Genomic DNA, 18,005 nt, shown 5'->3' on the forward strand with positions numbered 1-18,005 from the left:
AGTGGAAGATTTGAAGACCAAAAGAGACATTTCTCAGCATTTAGAATACGCTTTTCGAAAGTTTTACTAACGGTCTTTCGACAGAAACACACGAAGAAGTAGACGTAAAAATAAAATATCCACAGGATAAGTAAGATCGTGACTTACTGGATTCCGATAAACTTTCGTTGTCTTCCAATGTGTTCTACCTTGTTACTACATTTATCAGCAACCTTCCAACATGACTGAATGAAATACTTCCGGATGCAAAGCATGTATATGAGCCATTTACAACATCGCTGCGTATCAGAACTGCGTATCAGGCTCGCCCGATATAGCTGAACTCGTTTTATTGGTTGTCATTGATTGTGATACATCGTGACCTCTTCATTAATTTTGATCCTGAAAACGTTTTTCGTGCCTTTGAGCAAGCGCTTTCCTTATGATTTTATAAGGATCATATACGCTGTTAGTCTTTTCATCTTTCAATGTGTAACTTTATCAACTGACAATTTATTTATTTTCATCAAATATCTGCACTCGTAGGTGTGTGTAACGAGTTGAGATTTACTTAGTATTGCCGTCTCACCATTTTTTCAAGATGGAACACAGTACATAGAATAATCGTAGTTCGTTTACAAATTGGCAGTGGACAGAGATATGATATAGCTGAAATAATAGGCAACCTCAAGGGAACCAAGTTGTCAAGGAACACCTGTTAAAGGGAGGTGCGCAGAGAAACATGTCATAGGTAGAATGCGTTTTCTCTTCTGAGAAAAAGGTCCTTAAAATATAAGCAACACAAGTATATTATCAGGTTCTTGTTTGAGACTAAACGCTCCACGTGGCCCGTTGTTGACATCCGAGTTTTATATCCTTCTGGAACCCAAGTAGCCGTAACCCTTGATGTATCGATGTCGTAGGCCAATTTATGTAATACGAAGAAAAGCGGTAAAGCATTTCCAGGTCTAAGCCTGCTCGATCTTCTCCTTCTCTTTTTTTTTTCTTAATTCTTAATGGAAGGCCAAACAAGCCAAGTAAGGGTTTCTAAAATTGCAATCACAAGACTAATGATCATATGATTTATCTGTTGTTGCAACATTTGAATCGAGAATACTCAGCTGCGGTTATTCGGATCGGTGTCAGGGTCCTAATGCCATATAACAAGTTTGTCATTTTTTTTACGGAATTTCCATGATATTATATAGATGTCAGTGAATACGATTCGCCGGGACAACTCGAAAATAATTGAGATAAACTACAACTAAGCTAGACTTAGGTAGAGAAAGTGGAAAATGCTAGAATCAGAAGGCTATGGTATGGGAACGATAGCGCGAACAATTGACAAAATAATGATTCGTAACCATTAATGCTGGATTCTATCTGCTGTAATGCGGTTCTGCGTGTGTTAATCTGTGAACATAGATTTTATCAGTCCTTTTCTGTCAGAGGTTGTATAATGCTCCTAGGTAGTCTTACAGCAGAGGTTGAAGGTTTCGTACGATATAGCCCTATTTTCTACCCTGTAAATATATATACTCAGGTTTATTTAAACAAAAAAAGGACAACGTATGTCAGAGGAGCCTTAACTTCGGTTAAAGCATCGGCAACTATTGGAGATCCTACCCACGCTCGTTAAGATAAATGCTTTCGGCTTGTTCCCATTATCCTTTTATTTAAAAGTATACATCTCGATCTGCCATCTAATTATGGGGCAATGTGTGAAAACAAATTGCGCAGGACGCTATGTTGTAGGTTGTCAAGGTTTATTTAATGTCCCTTAGTTTTTAAACATCCTGTAGTTTTTATCTAACTTGGTCTAAGTGGCGCCAGGTTGACATTAGAAACTTGAGCTGATTGCGTCATTGAAACCACTAAATACGATCCTTCTTAACAGGGTAACGGTTTTTCTGTTACATTATTGCTATCATGATGCTTAATCCGAGCACTAATGATCACACTTGCCGCTAGTTTATAATATAGTTACCATTGATGTTTGAGACAGTCCCGCAATCCAACAAAGCAGACGACAAGTGAGCGATAATTGTCTACAACAAGTGGTTGAAAATTCGCATAGCTTGGTTACCTAATGAGCATTTCTTTGAGTGTGTAGATATGGCCGATATGAACACGCAGTCATTCGTGCTTCAAACTTTAGCGCTGACAAATAGTTGCTATAACATATTGTTATTATGTCGTTTCATAGGTTTATTGCAAAAATAAGTCCAAAAGACTTCCCTTCCATCTGGGGCAGGTCTTTGATATTGTACCAAAGAGATGATTCTGAGGGACATCGCAGAGGTAGCCAAAGGTGTCAAAAAAAATTGTGTGGGCCAATTTCCGCTTTCATGCCGGTAATTTGTAATGAAACCGTGACACGTTATTACAACATCGCTATCATCTTCTGCATACATAAATATACAGTTTCATGAGTATCAGACCCGGTTAGGTGTGTGCAATCAAACTGCCCGGAGCGGAGGGATTTAGGTGGCGTTTAAGGGTCTGTCGTGCTCAACAACTTCAACCTTGATCCCCCCGATTGTATCCTCCCACAAACAGCGTATGAACTCTGTGAATTCTCTGTATGCGCAAGCAGACATGGATTCGTTTGAACGGACTGCAGTTAGCCACGCACCACAGGGTCGCCGACATGATAGGACAAGTTGATAGCGCCGTCCTAATTAGAGAACAGCGTAGGGCTTAAAATAAAGATATCGCCCATTGGATTGGACCGTCGATTAGGCTGGGGACCAAATCTAGCACTCAGTGTGCTACCTAACCTGATGACTGATTTTCTAGCGAAAGAGGGAAAGCACATTGGAAAAAGATAAACGGCCACTATCGTGATTTTCTTTCTCATGGGAATAACTGCCAATGCAGCTTAAGCTTCTGTTTATTGAATTCTCTGTCTACTGCACGTGGGCTTTCATCGCTTCCTGCTGTGTATTGCAGTTAGCAACCATTACCGTTCTGAATTTTCTCCCCAGTAACATAAACTGACCCTTGCGGTCCTTCTGTATTCTTTAAAATGCGCCTAACTAAATCTTTCTATCTGTTCTTGGAGGTTTTCGTCAAACCCAAGTGTTGCCAAGAATGGATATTCCAAGGACGGAATATAACGCTTGATGGAATGGTTTAAGTGTTCGGCCTGACGAAAGGTTTGCCTTGGCCTTATTAAACACGGACTGCGATAGAAAACAACGAACAATCAAGATGGAACACAACTCATTATGTTTCATTATCTCATCCAACAAGTGCTTGGCATGTCCATATCTACTGCATTGGATGATCAAATTGTGGACAGAGCCTAGGCGTGTCAAAACGCACCGCTGGCGTGAGTTACATTGCTCACGTTTGGACGTAACGAATAAGAAAGCCAAATCAGGCTCAACTGACACTAAGGACCTGCCAGGTGAAACGCGAACCGGATCAGCAAAACGTAAATTGTTACAGCACCAGCGCAATCTTTCTTGTCATTTTCTGTCTTTAGGATCATAAAAAACGGATCGTAAAAAAATGAGCGGACCGCTTAGCAACAGAGGTCACTACTGACAGTGGAATACAATCAGCGGCAGCAACAGTAATGGAAGTTGAAATAGGGACACACTAAAATCCTCTTTTGCACTACTTGTCCGTTACTATCGTTAGTGTTATTGCCGATACATTTTTTAATCGAAGAAAACCTAAGGTTAAAGTTTGGGCGGGAGTTCAGACCAGAAAACGGCTATAACAGGAATTTTGTCAAATTTGGCTCTGCTTATTTTATTTTAGGCTCTATTAATTAACACTTAGGTACATGCAATGCCTTTATATGATAGCTGAAATGAAAAATCCAAATCTTGTATTTGTGATAGAAAGCTTGAGCTGCTTGTTCAAAGAATTTTGGGCTGCAAAGCTCAGGTTCTGTATATATTTCAATGGATCAATTAAAATAATTTAAATCACGGTATTTATTTTTAAATCTGACAAGGTAAAATGCTCGTAATACGTTGGAGGTTTTCATCCACCTGATGCCCCATTCCGCATATATTATCAAGCCTCATTCAAGATGGGCCTTCACAAAATCTTGGATTATTATTATTGTTATCGTTTAATTACTGTGTATATACTGTACTCAGAGCAAACTCAAGCGGACCAAAAGTACAACCCGTCATTAAGTTCAGTTAGTGCCCAGTAATTATAAATGATTTGTTAAGTGACTGTCAGATATCGTCTGTACATATCTATATGATTTATAGGTCTTATAGTGGACTTTGGATTTACAGAAAAATAGTGATCCTTATCTGTACGGCCTACACAGCTAAGTGCAGCATAATTAATTGATAATCTCTACAAAACTGATGATGTAGATTCCATAAAGGTTTAAAACGCGTCCTTGTATGGGTGCGACAACAACATAGCAAGCCCACGCAAAAACTAATCGCAAAGTCCTCAACAAAGGAGCAACTAAAAAAGCCCAGATCATGAACACCTTAGCATACCTTGCGTGCAAGTAAGTTGTCGCACAAACCTGAATACAGCCTTACGTTTGAATTTTGATTCCCAACGTATGAAAACGCAACCCATAACCCAAACAATGCTAGTTCGGTTTGTCTGATCACACGAATTAGATTCGCCAGAGATCCAAAAGTAAGCAAGTTATATTATACCGAATACATTAGGTTCGATTAAAGATCCTATCGATTCGTCTTTGGTGTTATTCTTTTTTCTTGTACTTCTCCACTATATGTATACTTCTCTAAACATTTCAAAAGTGCTCGTTGTCGTATTTAAGGAACCTTTGTCCAGATATACAGGTTTCGGACAGAAAAAAAAAAAGTACATTTTCGACACTTACTTTAATTCGCCGTTTGCTCAAGTCAAATAGCTGCCGAAACAACACTGGATAATTATGCCATGTACAGCCAAAACTTTATGGCTATAAAAGCTGTTTACGACTGGCTTACGAAGTTCCAAGATGGCGCTTGGGAATTGGAAGTGCACCTCGCCGCCATGGGCCGTCTAAAGTCAAAAAGGATTGAAAGCATTCTTGAAAAAGATGTATAATAAACAATTTGTAAACAGGAAGATGAGAGAAGGAATTTCAGTTATGTGACTATCGATAGCCATTTTAAATTCATAAGACGTAGCAGTAGACAATCAGAATGACAGGCCTTTACATTAAATTGCCGCCATTGACGGAAAGTAGTGTCTTCACGTCGAGACAAAGAAAAAACTAGTAGTTTCAAGAGATATGCCGAAGCCTAAGCTTTAACCAAAAAGATCATGATTTGCGTTTAGCAGAACTAGAAGGGTCTTATACAGTGGAGAACATGTGAAGAAGGTTAGACGGTTAACAAGGATTTGTATATAGCCCTGTTGTATTAAGTAAACGAAACTATCCAAAGGAAGAATCCAGTAGACAAAGCAAAGACATCCTCCTCATGACGACGGTAGCTCCCACATGACAGAGACTGTGACAGCCGCCCTGCAAGAGATTTGCTAGGAGGTTCTTTCGCTTTACATCTCACATCTATCTCGCGTCCATGGATTGACAAACTAAGCCAGCACTCATACATTTGACTGCGAAAAGGGTCTCAAAACATAGTTGAACGAATTCAGCGTGTGACCCAAAAATTTCCAGCGAAAATATATAAATATATTGACAGACGGACAAAGAGTCGAGAGAAAATGATAGTGATTTCTTAATAACATAATTTCAGGCAGCACTCCACGTCCTTCAATGAGCATTGTAGGACGTGGCGGTAGTCATCGGGAACTACAGGTCGGTCCCTTCTTGTTATTAACAGGCAAAAAGTTTGTTCAGACCACCTTTCGCAGTTAAAGCCGCCCCAATCTTATTTCAATAACCAATGAATAGTCTACGAAATAGTCTCCGTAGAGCAGCCTCATACTGAGACGACGTTGTCTTTACAGGTAATTCTACAAAAGAAGTACATCACTATTGTACAACAGCTTTTAGTAATGCTAAAAGACTACTTTTTTAGGAGTCGGCTTGAATGGTGCATGTTCTTGAGTACCGAAACTGAGCTTTGAGTCTGAGGAATTTTGACATAGTGCTGAAACTACGATGCGGTGTTTCAACAGATTCTAGATTAAGGTGCCTAAAAATCTCATGTCCGATAATGGTGCCCGGTCCAGAATAACAAAGTCGAACAATTTCTGTAATCTACGTGGCATCTGGCACATACGCTCTGCCCATATGAGAAGGCACGCAAAACCCAATAGACTGGCGGAAAGATTAAAAAGACGAAAGCGGAAAAAAAAAAGCGTCAAACTGCAACGCTATTAACATGAGAAATACAATAAAAATTATGTGAAAAGCCATTAGCGGAATATACCTTTAGTTGATATCTATGTACAGAATGAGATACAAAGCCAGGTTCAACGTCAACTGAATCGCAAAAATAATTCCACGGTCTTTGACATCAAACTGCGACTACTTCGCAGAGAAAATTGTTGGTCCTTCCAAGAATGACTGCGTCTGCAGACAATATTAGCGCAGCCTAACATAACAAACTTGGTCCCCAGACGTCGTATTGAAGCACACCCAATGGGTGGTTTGTTGTCCAAGTTATAAGTACATTATTTCATTATAAACGGCATCAGACCCACTATCTTTATTAGAATTACCCAGAATGGTAACACTCTTAAACCTAAACTGACACAGGGTTACTCGACTATCCAAGAAGATGGATGTACCATGATATTCACTTCTGCTCCACACATTCTGTAAGTACATCTACGCGATATAACGGATGATAGACCTACTTTCCCTGGAAGCACTATGTGTTTATCTTCGTGAACAAATGTATAACATAAAACGATCTGTGATCGATCTACGTTACTTCGAAAAAGATTTAATTCTTAAGGAGGCAGTAGATGTCCAAATTACATACTTATATATAATTGAAGAATCAATAAATATTAGACATTTTCGTCACTGCTGCTTACACAGCAAAGTACCTAAGTCCTTATTTGCTAATTATTCAAGTGCCTACACACTTAGAGGTTTTGTAGCACCGTTATGTCGGGCCGTCTGCCAGTATCATCCAGTCAAAAAAAATCTAGTTCTGTGCTCGTTTCCATCAATTATTAGAATAAGTATCAACCAGCGCTTTCTGCGAAATCGATATCAAATTAGTGTTATCTGATCGATGCATTGTTTTTATAAGTATCTTTTGACATTTTACCGTTAACTATAGTTATAAATAAACGTATTTTCTCACATTTTGCTTCAGATGATTCAGTTTTGATAACAGATCTTCCACGCACGCGGTACGTGGGCGACATTTGCGAACGTTGAAACATAAAAACTCGCGGCAAAAATTCGACCAGCGGTGAACAGCAGCTGCGAGATGCAGGCCCATGGTGTGGCCCTTATTTAAATTCAGGAGGTGGCCAGTGAGCAATTGCAATTTATTCATGTTACGATACGATAGGACAGTAAAGAGATACGAGTTTTGCTGCTATTATTACTATTTTAGGCACTGTTTATGCTACACCTTCACTAATAACAAACGAAAAACACTTTGTGCCATCGTTAGTGGAAAAATTATTAATTTTTCCATCTAATAATGAAAGATACTGTGTGAAGATTTGAATCAATAATGTGAGGATGCAGCAAATTATAATTATTAGAATGAAAAAGTAGATACACTTTGCCAGATAAGCAAAACCGATTATGATCACCATTATTCTTTACCGTTGTTATTACGATATAATGAAATTAAATAAATTTTCGAATTCTAGGCTCAGTGCTATAGCCGTTAAGTATGGCTTCAGACGACTGATTCCCAGGACCATCTGTTTTCAATTGAAACCTACTAAATTCAGTACACAAATGTGCTACCGCTGGGGTATCATGTTATTTAACAATAGACTGGAATTGCGTCTATGTATTTTAAAGCTTACATAGAACATTAAAAGCGAAACTTATGGTACTATGTTTCTGCTACTTGATGTGTGCAGTTGCCTCACTGGCGTACACATTTTCAGACACTTAGTTATATGCTGAATTGTTGATTTTTCTTAAACTAAAATTCAAACAATAACTATTTTTTTTTATATTTTAAAATAACACTACTTTTGCGATTGCAGTCGATGACCTTTTGCTATTTTTCCGATGTTTCCTATTAGAACAGCATTTCTATGGTTTCTGAGCGGGCAGGTGGTGTTGTATACCACCATCGAAACGAAGCTAACACCATCAAGGAGACTTCAAGGAGATCAAAATAGATGATAGCGTACAAAATCCAAATTGCAAGGTGAATACTTAAAAAGTTTCAATACAAGTTCTCTCTGTTTTCACTGGGTGGCCAACAGTGTTTATAGTCATAGTGGGAAACTACGTCTTTTCTGTTCACTAGTTTCAACTGATCTTTTCCAGCGGCTCGTTAAAATCTTGTTGGTGGCTGACAGTCGAATCAATGGTTTTGCTAGCTGGTAGCAGCCCCTACTGCATGATTACATTTCAACTCTTTTAAACACATATCATCACTTTCTCTGGCATCAGTCTGGGCTTTGCCACGGGTTGTGCATACTATATTATTTTCTTTGCCCATTAGTGCCCGCATAGGATCCGCTTTTCATCACCTGTGATCAGGAATAGCCGAATTTCGTTGCAGAGTTTTGCAACTGGGAATACAATTGACTCACTGCCCTTTACATCAGTTGGTGCGGCATCCAAACATCGAGTTTCCTTTGTAGATAACTTGTTTCGAATAGTTTAAAACTGTTTGGCGCTTGATGTTTGCTTCCTTGACGACATTGTGGCTAGCCATGCGCCAACCGTGCTCAACTTTCAAAAGAACTTCTTCCGTAATTGATCAGTCACTACGAGCAGCGCCTTTTGCATGAAAATTCCTAGAATGAAAGCGGCATAACTCATTTTAGGCTATTTCTTCCGATAGTGCACCTTGGCCATAGCGGCACAATTTTTTATCGATCTAAGCAGAATCCGAGCCCTTATCATTATAGAAGTATGGCAAAGTTTTGGAAAACTGCACTCATGTCAAGGGCGCTCTACCTAAAATCTGAATGAACTGCCAAATCTCAGCTTTCATCAACACCGACCCAGCGAGAGTCATATTGCCTAGAATAAGCAACCCAGCTAGAAAAATGGTTAGTACTTATTTTATAGTCCAGTATTATTGTACGAATATCCAGTATAGGTAACGATAATGACCAATGCCTGATTGAGATGTTGCTAATCTCATGTATGACTAGTATAATCAAAACTCGCGCATTTTTTGAGGTTTACTTTAAATAGAATATACGGTTCCCTCTAGTCATTGGACTTATCTATACCTAGATCTGCAAATAAATTTCTAAACCGAAATAGGTATTCCTTTCACTTGAGCTAGTACCGTGCTGATTACAGAGAAAATGGAAATTCGTTGGAATTCCGTAGTCATTCTGTCAATGTGTGTTAGAATATATGCCTTTAAAGCGTTGGTATTATCCTCTCAACCTACTAACAGGAACGCCATGGAAGATGTGATATGTGTGAGGTAAAAATCACTCGGGACATTGTTAGCCAGCTGTCCTAGTAAACGGATCGACTCTGACATGTAAACAGCTTTGTGTCTTCCTTTGTCCTAGCACTACTGCAATGCGCAAATCATTGAATGTGTCTTATCGGACAAAAGGCCGAAAAGACTGGTGCTTGCAGCTCGGTACCAGCATCGATGCTCGATAGCCCTAAGTACCTTTCTCGAACGCATTCATAACCAAGGCACCCTTCTTGTTATTGATGTACGTGACGTTTACATCACTTTCTGCGAAAACTGGTAAAGGGAAAACAGGGATCACGCTAAAGTTATTGAATTAATATTCTAAAATTACAGCTCTTTTCTGCGTCCCCTACGTTTTGGCGCTGCCTGCTACGTACTGAAGATACAGTGTGATTTGAGGGCGGACGTAATCGCCTAACAAAGGTGCACGAAGTGAATCTATATATCAAGATGTAAATACCTTATGCTAACGTGGTCTGCGTTACTCAGAAAAGTCGCAGATTCTCTGTCACAGCGGTCATTCGATAGTAAGCGTACAGCACACGAAGAACAATAACAATACGGAACGAGGTGACTCGATATGATGGTAGCAGAAGCACGTCGCGAAGTTCGTAATCCTGTTGTGGTAAATAGGCTGTAGCCCTGGCTGTAAGCCTAAAATCTCCAATTTTCCCCCTTCCATCCACTATCCTTGTGTAGCTTAGCGTTCTAAGTGTCTGTCCACGCTACAACTTCTGTAGCTTTATACGAGGTATCATAAAAATCTGATCTGCTGCATTAAATATTTAAGGCTAGCTAGCGCTGAGGCAGACTTTCTTCTAGACAATCTCGCTGCGATAGTGTTTTTAACGGAAAATAAAGGCAAAGTCGCTACATTCACTTTTGCTTTCACAACCGGCTGTCCTTTTCTTCTGCTTTCAAAGAAGGTTAAGCAAACTTTGCCTGTTACAAAAAAAAATCTACTTCTTTATAGATCACGCTGTGACTAACTAATGGCTGTCATTGTACGGGCAACGGAAGACCCGTAGGATGTAAATAATGATAGACGTTCATTTTAGAAGATTCTGATTTTACAAGAGTCTACGTACTTTATTTGTGATTGACTCTCCAATATTACTCTATTTATACCACTGACAGATGAAATGTAAATTAGAATATTTGTTGGGAATTCTATTCTGCAGTAAAAGGAATATTATTTCTAATACTAAAATATCGAGACCTTTTCTGCTCTGAGTAGAGAAAAGAGTCTTCTTAGATTATGCTAAGCGGGCTTTTATATTTAAGGCTTTAAAACAGCGTATCCTGAGAAAGTCTATTTTCTTAAAACTGACGATACTATTTATTATTTAGTATTTTATCGCGGGATTGTCTTAGTCGTATCGGCTGATTTTATAGGCATCAGCAGCTTTTCGATGAGTTAAACAAGACCTGTTGCATAACACTTCCGACAAACACTGAAAAGGAGTCCATTTTGGAATCGCAGTTGGAGCAGAAAGAATAGATCAGTATTAACATTATATAGCACTGCTGCCGACTTAAATACATTTGCTATGTTCGTGAATGCTGCTTGGATGCACCCGATATTGAAGCAGCTCGGTTCATGATGCAATGCACATTTGTATAAGATTCTATATCCTTGTTAATATACCTTCATTATGGCCATTCTTCTCGAAAAGGATCTCATGCAAACATTGTTTTTCATCTTGTTATAAATAAAATAATGTCAGTAAATTATAGTTTTCATCATATTCTGGCATTTGGCGAACTACGTTTAGTTAGTTCAGCTTATATTTAACAACTCTTAGAGGCAATACACTAGAGGTTTTTTTTTTTATTTGCTACACAGTGGACTTCAACGATGCATCTTCAGATCAATTGGCAAAATATCCGTGCATACATCGGCTACTTGACAGTGGCTAACCGTAGCTGCAGGAGATAACGGCGAACAAGCTAGGAGAGCTTGCGTCTAGATTAGTGGCTTTGCCTATGAAACAAGTGTAGGATCCACATCACAAGGAATACGGAGATACAGTACCGAGGTAGAGGTCTCGCTGAAATTGTATTTGCCTAGACGGAACTGATGCACGTCTCGGATGCCTAGGGAATGCAACTGCAACAGACTTCAACCAGTCAGACAGGCAGGCTGAAGCTAGACAAACGTTGTCTGATGTATCATCCATGGAGGTGCGAAGTCAGCGCCGATTACAAGCGTTGGTTGCATAGCCAGAGCTTTCTTTTCCTCAGCAAGTCATACTTCTAAGGCATATGTAAGAACTACTGGCATACGTTCTTTCTCATGTCACTTGCCTTATTCAATAAAGGACTATCGCTAGGGTAGTTAACTTGCTGGGTCGTCCGTACAAAACAAGCACCTTTATTGGTGATAAAAGGTGGTGATACTCTGAACATCTGTTGATATAAAAATAAAAAAATGCGTGCATAGTTATAATAAGTGTATGATAACAATTTCGTTTCAAACCATCGTCTTCGACATATTCACATGTTAGTTTGAATATCTTATACCGCATTAAAAGTCAAGGTGCAATAGAAAATTTATCTTTAATTAATTCGACAAAGCCTTCCTTCACGCCGAACGCTCTCCACACATGACATATGAATAGTGTGAATGTATTACACAGTAGCCCTATGTTCAACACGAATTCAAAAGATAGACAAGCAAAGCTTGGCTTCTTTGCTGAGGGGAATCTTTAACCATTAGGCCACTTAGTCGTGTTTTGCCGAGACCCCTCAGGCCAACTCTGGGGTGCATATATATATATATATATATATAGCCATGTATCCATTAACGAAATGACAACGCTATCAGTAAACTGAGTACATTATTCGTGTCCTGTTAGCACAGTAATAATAAGCGATCGCACCGTACAAATCTATAGTACCTCACCAGCTGTTCATCTATTCACTAGTAGCTTCTGAGTAATTGACCGAAAGGCTCATATGTAACTGACTTACCTGTACGCATTTCAATATGCACTTTTTCTCATATCAATTGCAACCACAAGGAATACAAAATATCACCAATTTAGGAACGATTTTTCGGGCATAATTCTTGCATCACTCCTCAGATTAGTCCGTTATTCACCACTGTTCATTTAGCAAAAAAAAAAAAAGAGAAATCTCGAAGCATAAACAACACGTTCCTCTTCGTTAGTTAGTCTGGTTTTCTCGCGTCATCAAATCGGTACGATAAGGATCTTGATCGTGTTGTCTCGTTGAGTTCCGCCTTTGTATCTTAGCGGCTCTGTGTGAATGTGCGCGTATGGCCATGTGTTTTTGCTGGCGTTCTAAAAGGAAGGACACACACTGCCTAATGACACGGAACGTACACCAGTCTTACCGCTTACGGCTAGTTTTTAATGCTTTGGTCTTAGTCTTCCTTGGCAAGCAGCCGAAAGCGATCCGAACCGTCTGTCGTAGTAGTGGTGCCAGCTTGTTTTCCGTTGTTGTTGACGGGGTTATTCGTGACGTCTTTAGACTTCGGCGTCGCTGTCTTCGTTGACTTTCCTTCGACAACGACGACAACTCTATCCTTAGGGAAGCAGCGGCGCAGAACTCTCCTGAACCTGAGATACTTGTTTTTAATCCCGTAGGCCTGTGAAGAGCAGAGCAGAGGAGCGAAACGGCCACTTTCCGTCAAAGAAGTACAAAACGGTTTGACAGAAGTGTAGGCCACAGGATTAGCTTAAGTAGACTGAGCCAGAACAGGCTTAATCGATCATTGATAATTGATCATTTCACTTGACTGCGGACGACCTTTCATTGATACACGTTCGCTTCTACTACTGGGATGGAACCGGCCTTAGTAAAAATGTATATAATGTATAGTATCGAGGCGCAAAAACTCTGTGGGAGACAGCGCTGACCTTTACCTATGCGAATGTAATCTTTCAAAGTTAAAGCCTCCCCATAAGTTTACTATTTTCTTGTGTAAATATTACAACTGAAACATTCAACTCAATAAAACAAAACAACCAGATTTTTTGATCGTTTTGTAAGGGGCTTTTTTCAGCTCCAGGAACAAAAAGGAAAATAAGCGAACAAAGAAAACATAATTTTGTAAGACAAAGGGAGCTTTCCCACGAATATTCAATGCTACTGTCGAAATCCTATAGAGTCGAGAAGATGTAATTAAATTCTTTAATAAAATGATACTCGGAAAGCACTTAAAGATTGTTGTGAGTATGAAAGCTTCGATTATATTTTTCATGTTCATCGATAACTAGAAAGCAACTTGTGTGTCATCTGGTCCCTCACATAAGACTACTCTCATCGGCCAAAATGTATTTTTCTACTTTGTTGCAGTGAACTTTGTTCTATTCTAGAAGGAACTATATGATTGATTGTATACAATTTTGTCCTTTTTCATCAAATAATACAGCGTATGCGTATGCGTATCTGGTATATGAAGAAACATTAATTTCCCCATCAATTGCGAAACGCTATATTGAGCCAATCGCTTTTAGCGACGCAATTAAATATCGTTAGAAACAAGTGCGGATGCTTCGGGATATGTTCTCATATTTTTCTTACTAACATCGTTTATTGTAGGTATTTGTAAATAGTAATTTATTTCTAAGGCCTTGGTTGCTCAAAACAGACTAGATACTTCAATAACGAGGAGATAATCACGAGAAAAAGAAACATTACATGAAGTCGCAAAAAATGGCAGGAACAAGGTGTTTATTAGGGAACGTATTTACAAAATAGAAAACCGTTTGGAATTTTTTGAACGCCTCAGGCACTCATTATTCTGTTCTTGATTGCTTTTTTTTTTGAAATAGAAAATACTATATATGATATAATGTATCAGTATGAAATTATAACTATCTTTCTATAATTACTAAAAACAAACGCTTACTATTTAGCCAAATTGGCACTGGGCATGTATGAAAACGCGACCCATATTCGACGCCTATGGCTAAATGGCGGCACAACAAGCAAAATGAATTCTCACATAAGGAAGCTAAAAATATTGAGCTAGTATTGAACATGATGAAGTCATGGTTCTACTAGGATACGTATGAAGCACATACTTCTTTCTATTAATTACTGTGATTTTAACTTATGAGATATATTTATTTGGATTTACAAAAGTATGACGTAGAATTCTATCAGCGTTTATACTACTAAAATATTTTATGCTAGCACCTTGTTCTTGATATGCTTTTAAATATTAATCAAGCAATGACAAGTAGTGTGCGCTCAGAGGGACTTAAATCATACGCTAATTATTATATATTAAGTAACTATATATTTAATTAGTATAATGAGCAAAGAAGAAGCAGCAGCCAAAAAAAGTTTGTATATGCATATATGTATATATATATATAAGTGCCTAAGTTATTAAAAAACTTGCATCCATAGCGACACGTAAAGTATGCCATGCGTTTATAACAAATGTGCGAACCAAAGTTAGTTACGTGAGCTACTATCCAGTTCAATTGTTATACTATCGATAAGGTATAATCGGCCCATTAAGGAGCATTCCATCTATCCTCTGAAGTGCATGAAGACTGACTTTTGCCTTCATTGTATCTGCTTTCTGTAGGTGTCACACTTGCTCCTTGTAACACGGACAAACATCTACCACTAGCAACGTGTTATATACTCTATTTACAAAACCACCCCAGTCTTACGATATGTCCTTCTATATGTAACGCTGAAGAAATATTGCTTTCTTTTCAAAAAATGGTACATAGTCCGTTACACTTCGGTATCTAGTGTCTCTAGTTGTCTCCGACCTCTGCTTGTTCGACTCACCCTATTCGATGTTTGTTTTTTCAGCTCGATTTTCCAAAGGGTTAACATCGCCCGATTCAGTCAGCCGCCATTGTTCCTTTTCGGCCACTCGTATTTTCCACACCGTCAGTCAGTAGTAGAATATAGCGAGCACCGTACAAATACACTGGAGACAGCTGCTAGCGTAGAAATGTGACACAGCACCGTCTGAGTCGATATCCCATTGCTGACCATATGATACCCGAATACCGGCTCCGCGGTTCTCCACTATAACGGTGTGACAGATAATCTTATACCGCCCCCCAGTCGTACCTACATCCATATGGCAAGAGGCAACAGTTGCATGAAACAAAGATGTGACGAGATAGCACACGACAACTATGATCTATTGACGAGCGCCGATGTAAACATAGTCGTAGAATTTGACGCATCGTTGCAGTCGTGCTTCAAAATGTAGATCCGATCTGTAGACTATTACCAAATCCATACATTTTTACCCATGTAACGATCAATGAATGATTGATTGATCGATTTGGAACGATCAAAACCATTGTAAAACAGAAAAGCGCAAATCAATCTGTTGTTCAGACGAACTGTTCCATTAGCTAGAAGATATAATTATGACATGGTTATACTTGAAAAATTACGCCGATCTTATTGCATCTTATGTGTTTCTCTTTTTCAAGACGATTTTATAGGAACGTCAGATGTTTTCGGGTAAAAAATACTATCATATTTGTACCTACCGTCGCCTAAGCTACGAATACTGGCTGCCGTCGATGGCCTGACAGCTTCCTCCTCCTCATTGGCATGGTCTGAAAGCTCCTTGAGTCGTCGCACTACCTCTTCTGAGATTCGACGCGTCAGCTGCGATATTATGGTTGCGTCGTACTTTTCGATAGAGTCCAAAAGTGGATTCACAATCTCTTTCATCAGCTGTTTTGCTTCATCAGGTTTAAATCGCAGCTCTAAAGATGGACGAAGGTTGAATTTGTTCATCGCGTAAGCTTTTGGAGGCGTTGTTGTCATCAAACGACTTCCTAAAATTTAGACGCGGGTTACTATTTGTAGGCCTAACACGTAGCAGTTGTGTGTAATGGCAGTGCTACCTTTAGTACTTTGCATTTCACAATCCACGTAAGAGAGTAGTTAAGGTTAAAATTAACATCTTTACTCATAGTAGCTGAAGCATGGTCTAGAACTTCGCGGCCCATTTGACCACCGGGACTTACTTCGCGGAAACTGTCTGACAGTAATTTGCACTGGTCTAAGCGAACGTTCGAATCGCACAAGTTACCGCTACGGTTTTGTTCATGTTACATAATTGAAATTTGGTCTCTGACCGGTCAGTTCATTTAGGCAAAAGCCCACCACGACAGTTGGTCTATCTCAACTGGAGACATCCAAAAGTCTGAACGTTCGAATGGATTTACTATTCAATTGGAGAATCATTTCTCACGTCTTTGCACTAGTCTAATCAATCTAAATCTATTCCAACGTTACGCTGCAAGCTGTGCTAACGTTCCATGCCGCCGAATGTTACCGTTATTGGATTACGATCACTGTAAAGCGTTCACTGAGCGAGATTGGCTGTGTACGGTACCCACAATGTGTATTCTAATAGCCCTTTCGTCCCCATGGCAACTAGACAGGCCTCTGAGTATATCATTCTCGTTTCGAATACAAGCAGAGCGAACACTTGACTCGCGGAGTCGATAAAGACTCATACGCGTGCTATGCGCTACGCCAACTTGGATTGGAACCAGGACCATTCGCTTCGTCATTTTGTTGTTGTTATTGCTGTTGTCGTTTCTGTCGTTATGCCATTCTTACCGCTAAGCAATCCGAACCAAGTTGCGCGGGCAAATATTCGCGTTCAACACTCTGTCCTTCGACCTGTTTTTCGATTGGTATCGAAAGGTGCTCCCAGTTGAGATCGACCCAATACATCGACCCAAAGGATGCTTCCAGTGGTCGCCAAAGTTGGAGCATCGGCAGGACGGAAAGTGGCGGCGGCAGCGCACCATTGCAGTAGAGTCGCTAAACGAAACATCAGTGTAGAAAATCCTTATCGTTTTCCTACGAGCATTACTCGGGGCCCGCTTGCTTGGCTTTGATCGGATCTTTGTATGGTCGCGGGTGTTGAGTCTGTCACGCTCGCGTAATCTAACGACTGAACTGAGTATTAACTTCGCTTGAGCACCAAGAAAAAGAAATAGCACAGGCAATGGAAATGCAGGCAGCCTCGAGGCAGACGATCGCAGGATGCGCATCCTGCTGCCACTTGCATTGCTAGACAACACTGCAGAAACAGCCACTGGCGCCGTCTGCAGAAGTCAGACATCTATAAAACGATGCGAGTGAAACGGTAGTTCAAGGACCTCAAGTAGTTTCCTCTTCAAATTTGACGCTTTGGCTAGATTGGCGTTTTGGCCTGAACAGTAGCCTTCTCTTTGTGACTCCTTCCCACACAAATGCTCCTGGCTGCGACCCCATCTCCTTAGGGCCTTCTTTAAGCCGCTGCCGGGTCAACGTGACAAGTCTCCCTAGGACCATTGTGACCGTTATAGATAAGAAGCTTTCTCGTTAAGCTTATAAGTTTTATATAAGCTATGCAAAGCAATATACAGGACTAGAATGTTATGCGTGTTTGGGCTTATTACTTGCATCTATGAAAATTTTAAGGGCGTATTAACTTAGAAACCTGCTAAACGTTGCCCCTATGACTTTAATAAGTAATCTCATTGATAA

General features: G+C 39.7%; 1 protein-coding gene across 6 annotated transcripts in view; it reads right to left on the bottom strand.

Moving 5' to 3' along the window:
• Positions 1-283: 283 nt before the first annotated feature.
• LOC111247347 (uncharacterized) overlaps positions 284-18,005 on the bottom strand; it is a 43,694-nt gene continuing 25,972 nt past the window's right edge. The window contains exons 4-7 of one of the 6 annotated variants that reach the window (XR_015324133.1): positions 16,001-16,294; positions 15,276-15,566; positions 12,853-13,107; positions 284-8,844 (exon numbers count right to left, since the gene is read on the bottom strand). Coding sequence is in view for 1 of the 6 variants with exons in the window: in XM_086984140.1 (XP_086840266.1) it covers positions 15,385-15,566; positions 16,001-16,294 (476 nt within the window). In the remaining 5 variants the exon portion in view is untranslated. Of the gene's footprint in view, positions 8,845-10,805; positions 13,142-14,163; positions 15,567-16,000; positions 16,295-18,005 lie in introns of those variants that run through there. The other 5 variants (XR_015324132.1, XR_015324134.1, XR_015324130.1 and 2 more) reach the window with 5 other exon arrangements.

Source organism: Varroa destructor, unplaced genomic scaffold (assembly GCF_002443255.2).
Source record: "Varroa destructor unplaced genomic scaffold, Vdes_3.0 BEIS01000003.1, whole genome shotgun sequence".
In the NCBI taxonomy this organism is placed as follows: domain Eukaryota; kingdom Metazoa; phylum Arthropoda; class Arachnida; order Mesostigmata; family Varroidae; genus Varroa; species Varroa destructor.